The sequence below is a fragment of the Peromyscus leucopus genome, chromosome 7, assembly GCF_004664715.2.
Source record: "Peromyscus leucopus breed LL Stock chromosome 7, UCI_PerLeu_2.1, whole genome shotgun sequence".
Taxonomy (NCBI): domain Eukaryota; kingdom Metazoa; phylum Chordata; class Mammalia; order Rodentia; family Cricetidae; genus Peromyscus; species Peromyscus leucopus.
Genome location: NC_051069.1, coordinates 34,814,576 through 34,820,533, shown reverse-complemented (window position 1 = coordinate 34,820,533; position 5,958 = coordinate 34,814,576). Strand labels below are relative to the sequence as shown.

At 37.4% G+C, this 5,958-nt stretch overlaps 1 protein-coding gene across 1 annotated transcript; it reads left to right on the top strand.

Annotated features, from left to right (window-relative positions):
• Positions 1-965: 965 nt before the first annotated feature.
• On the top strand, positions 966-1,921 carry LOC114689023 (olfactory receptor 143-like). Its single transcript, XM_028863475.1, is given in 2 exon segments — positions 966-1,029; positions 1,032-1,921. Coding segments are annotated over 2 exon segments (948 nt in total). The 5' UTR covers positions 966-971.
• The last annotated feature ends 4,037 nt before the right edge of the window (positions 1,922-5,958 follow it).

The following is a 5,958-nucleotide window of genomic DNA, read 5'->3' as shown; positions in this document are numbered from 1 at the left end:
TTTCTACTAACTTGAGAGCCTATTTATACTTCTATCCCCTTCGTGCAATTATTTTTGTACAATACTATTCCTCAGTCAACAGTTTATTACTGAAATCAGAGGAAAGCTAAAAGTGGCAAGTGAGAACGTCCCTGGACATTTCTTCTTGTAGAAGTGTGCAAAGCTTAATGAAGAAAATGACAAAGGGGACCACTCACAGTTCTGCCCTGGGGACTAGATACTCCTTCTGGAAATTTACAAATTCAGTAGAATATTGAATCTCCAAAGGACTGATGTTAGTTCTATGGCACAAACTCAACAATTTTTTTTCTCTCAAGGAACTCATCCAACATGGAGGACATCATAAAGAAGAGAATAATTTTCTGCACTTCTAATGAATTTTCTCAAAAATCTTTACCTTGAGATATTGGAGACTCCTGAAAGAAAGCCACCTTCTTTTTTGTATGAAAGAAGAATCTTTGTGGAATTCTCAAACAGCAACCACGTCGTTTTCCCCAGAAAACATCTTCTAGCAAGTCAGACACATTGTCAGCATATTGCAATTGCCAGCTTCATTATTAGCAACTTTGGGCCTCTGAGCATTTTTTGGAGGAAGACACCATGAATCCCAATGTTAGGGAAGGCTCCAGGTGAACCAAGGTGAGCACTGAACAATCTTTATCTTGACATTTTACCCTCGAAACCACATCTATATGAATCATAAGTTCTGACGAAAATGCACTCATTGCTGTTTTCAGTCTTAATCCTTAGTAAACACTAAAAGAAAGAAAGGATGCTTCCTGCAAAGAAACTGAAATCCCCTAGCATCTTTCTGGGGTGATATAGACAACATGGGTAGGCAAAGGAAAAAGTAAGGATTCCTCAGGACTTCATGTTCCTCACTCAAGCTTGGAAACTGATAAATCCAGCTCTGCCCTTGGAGTGAATAATGGTTAGTGGGTTAACATTGCTTTCTACACTTACTCTTGCAGATGCCACACATGATGCAATTGACTATGAAAAATGACTCTTCAGTGTCTGAGTTCTTTCTTATGGACTGACAGACCAACCCGAGCTCCAGCTGCCTTTATTTATTCTGTTCTTGGTGAACTACACAGTCACTGTGATGGGAAACTTGAGCTTAATGAATCTCATTTGCCTAAACTCAAACCTTCACACTCCTATGTACTTTTTCATCTTTAATCTGTCCTTCATTGATTTCTGTTATTCACTTGTCTTTACTCCCAAAATGCTGATGAGTTTTGTTTTAGAGAAGAACACCATCTCCTTCAGAGGATGTATGACTCAGCTGTTTTTCTTCCTATTTTTTGTGAACTCTGAGAGTTACGTGCTGACAGCCATGGCATATGACCGCTATGTGGCCATCTGTCAGCCACTGCTGTACAAAGTTGTTATGTCCCCTAAGCTCTGCTGTCTGTTGATATTTGGTACTTACTTAATGGGATTAGTTAGTGCCTTGTTCCACACAAGTTTCATGATCAGGCTCAGGTTTTGTGATTCTAACATCATCAACCACTACATGTGTGACATCTTCCCGCTCCTTAGGCTCTCCTGCAGTAACACCTACGTGAACGAGCTTGTGAGTTCTGTTGTGGTGGGTATAGCTATCATTTTATGCTGCCTCATTATCTTTATCTCATATGCTTTGATCCTTTTCAATATCATTCATATGTCATCAGGTAAGGGTTGGTTCAAAGCCTTGGGCACTTGTGGGTCTCACATTGTGACTGTTTGTCTCTTTTATGTATCTGGGCTGCTTGCTTATGTCAAGCCATCATCTGCTGAGACTGTAGGACAGGGAAAATTTTTCTCAGTATTTTACACTTTTTTGGTGCCCATGTTGAATCCTCTCATTTACAGTCTCAGAAACAAGGATGTCAAACTTGCTGTGAAGAAAACCTGGAAGAGACTCACAAGCTAATTTATCCATTGATGAGTCCTTTAGCCGCATTTATTCCAGTTTGATGTGTCTTTCTCCTTCTTTCTTGTCTTTTACACTACATATATACTATTATTTTCTTTCTCCTCATTCAATAGAATTGATAGAATTTATACTGATCATTTTTTCTTCCTCCATGGGAAATTGCTCTGTATGTACCATGAGGATATGAGACATCTTTAAATTCAAATGTGTTTATGATGGTGGAATGTCCACTGCATATATCAGATTAAGAGCCTGGTTGGCTTTTTTTACATTTTACATTATCTGAGAATAAAAATTCTTAGTACTTTTTCTTATAAATGTCATTCTGCACTTATTTTAAAATTTATTTATGTGTATGTGTGAGTGTTCCTGAGTTCACATTTACCATGTGCATACAGGAGACTGAGGGAGACAGAGAGGTATCAGATTCCCTAGTGGTGGAGTTATAGGCAGATGAGAGCCACCATGTATAGAACAGAACTCATGGAATAGAACTCCGATCTTTTGTAGGAGAAGCAAGAGTTCTTAACACCTGAGTCCTCTTCATGGCCCCAATTATATTTGGTTCCCAGCTAATGAAATCCCTGGCATTCTACACTTTATTTCTAATTCATTTCTTTCTTTTTTGGTACAGTTTTAATGTTTTTCCTTATTTGGAGTGTTTATTACCTGTGTATTAATTCAAAGAGATGAGAAGACACTTGAGAGCATAAAATAATTGTTAAAATTTCAGCAGTTATTTGATATGTTTCTTATTCTAGCATTTTAGCTTCCAATTGATAATAGAAATCTTTAAGTTGGGGGGTAAGGCTTTACTTTTACACAATTTATTATTTGCCTTGGATTATACTTTCTTATTGTCTGTGTTGGATAGGAGACATGCTCTGTAGTGTCCCCTGAAAACCCACAGATGTGTGGATAGTGTGTGTCTAAGCTCCCTCAGTGAATCTTCCAGCCCAGCTTGCAGTTGGCTTCACTGAAGAATCTGTTTTCTTCCTGACTCTGTATACTGATGATATGTTCTTAGGCAGCACCTTGTGAAGACAATGAGCTTTGTGAGCTTTCTTAGTACTACAGGCATCTGTCTTCCCTCCAGGAGTGAACATGTCTATTTTTAGATAATAACTGCATGATAGAGGATGTATCATGCTTAGGGTTTAATGAATCATGAAAGTGTAATTTTTTAAAAATAATTTATCTATTTTTATTTTATGTGCACTTGAGTTTTGCCTTCAAGTATGTCTGTGTGATGGTATCAGATCATGGAGTTATGTACAGTTGTGAGTTGCCATGTGGGTGCTTGGAAGTGAACCCAGGTCCTCTGGAAGAACAGTCAGTGCTCTTAACTGCTGAAACATCTTTTCAGTCCTGAAAGTATACATTTTATGTTAATAATGTTTAAAAAAAGAGATTTGACTTAGAACTGCAGAAGTAGAAAAATGATGCATTTAAAAATTAATTCAATCTGCTAAAAGTTAGTGGTACTAGAAAATTAAGCATTTCTATTTATTATAACAATGATAAGATTATTGAATGTTTTTAATTTCTCAAAGGTATTCTGAATGCCTAGAGTCTTTTCTGTTGTTTTTTATTCATTAATTCATTAAAGCATGTGATTAAATAGAGGAAGTGAATGGGAGCCATAGGCACAGCATATAAAGTGTGGTCTTAGTTTTATATTGCAGTCAGCATCATAGCCTGAAGCAAAACAAATCAGCAAATAGTTTAGCTCAGTTCTGGGAAGTAAATAGGTCTATCTCCCCATAGAGTAATGTATATTTACCCAACTAGTTCATTCCATCATCTAAAGGCATTGAAAATTCTTGAGTTCTGATTTGATGGTCATGAAAGGCCTCAGGTACATCTCTCCACAGTCCTCACCCTTTCCCATTCATGTATAAATATTAAGATGGAGTTTTTCAACAAACATTAAGGTATGGAGGCCATGCCTATCATGAGTATCCTAGATCCATTGTAATTTCAGGGTTATTTTGCTGGCATTATTGTCTAGAAAACAGTCTGGTGGGGCCAAGGGTAGGGAGATCTGATGTATTATCACCCTATGGCCCTGTCAGGAGCAAGGACAAGATGAATGTCATTGACTAATCCACCATTATAGCCCTAGCAAAGGTATATACCTCCACAGCAACTGAAGCAGTTACTGACAGGGGGCAATGTCCACTATGGATAAAAGGCAGCTTGGGCTAGATCTCTTGCTGTACTAATGAAGGATGTTTTCCAGCCTTAGACACCTCCTCTGTGGTAGTGGAAGGCCAGGCCAGCATTCCTGTGATGTCATCTTTTCAGGCAGAAGCCTTGACCTATTTGTTTCCAGGGTAGATATAGATACTTCTGTTCATTTTCAGCTGACATCATCAGTGGCCTCTTAAATCGTTGCAATGAGATTACTCCAACATGGTACAAGCTTTCTGGTAATTTTTTCCTTTGATATTTAGAAGTACTTGAAACTGAAAAATGATTTTGAACAGTTCAAAGTTCAGTGTGTCAGAGAAATAGAAGACATCTTGTGTTATTTAAATGCAATTGAATTTAATCATTTTAAAAGGTGGTAATCAATATTTGAAACAATGTCACCTGTAGGTATGGTTACATAGACCAGTGTGTCATGATACTCTTCTCCATTTTCTTAACTCCTAAATCCTCTCTGCCTTTTCTCCTATGATGTTCCCTGGGCTTTCAGAAGGGGGTGATACAGAGGTCCCATTTAGGGTTGCATCATTCAAATGTTCTTAGTACTTTGACAAGATATGAGTCTCTGTATTAATTATAAGCCTCTGAAAAAAGTAATTTTTTTGTCTCAGGCTGAGAGCAGCACTAGCCTATGGGTATAAGGATGAACAATTACAAAATGACTTGACCACATATTCAATTAGATAAATAGTGGTATTCTGTTGTCTTTTAAGCTTATGTCTTCCCTCACTCACAATAAACTTCTGAAAAGGGTTATAGTACCAGAAATACAGTATTTCTTATGAAGCAGGCATCAAATCAAATCACTAAGTGGTTGGTTATTATCCTAATATCCTTGCCACAATTGCATCAGTGGACATATCCAGCTTGGCAGGTTATTGTTATAGTAGGCATGGTTAATGCTTAAGTTTGGTTTTCAATGAGTTTTCTAGCCAACAACCTGCAAAACACACTATAGCTTTGAAACTATAAAACCTAGCCAGCCTGGAAGGAGTTTGTATTTTAGTACCAACTCGATTTCTCTGTGTCATGTATCCAAAATTAGCAGTGTCTTCAGAAATGAGATCTTACCATCTAGTTATGGTAGGCAATCAAGAGTAACAATGATAATACCCTGTTTTCCTTTTGGAGCCTCTTGGATTTCTCTAGCCAACAATTCATAGAAGGCATTTTGCACCTGGCCCTGGGGTTCTTATTGAAAAGGCCATGACTTCTGGGAGCAGTATAATAGCTCCTTTTTACTTTGGTATGTTAACTTGACATGTGGTTATATTTGAATTTATTGATTTTCCTTCTCATGTATTAAAATTTATTGTCTATTTACACACTGTTTAATCAAGTTTTGAATTGCATTTCATGTCATTTCAAATAAACTTTGCCTTGCTTATAAATTGAAATTACCTATTAATATAATGAGGATATGGTACAGAAATAAACTGATCACTGGGAATCTAGCTAAAATAGCTACATTTACAACACAACTTTTGCATATAAGGCTCAAGGAACATCACAGAAGGCTGACTTAAAGTTGATTTTAAGAGATGGTACTCTACTCTTTTCCATTCTAGAGCCAGCATCATCTTCTTACGTAGTTCCAATCTAGTCCGTAATACTGATGGTGATGGTCTGAGTGAATGGATTTGGCCATATTGGTTGCCTGGTTACCAGGGTTACCTTCAGCTCTGGCCAAGTGGATATTTTTGCCATCAATGACACATTCATTGACCTCAAATACATGGTGCATATGTTCCTGTAGGACTCTACTCATGACAAATTCCACAGCATAGCTAAGGCTGAGAATGGGAAACTTGTCATCAACCAGA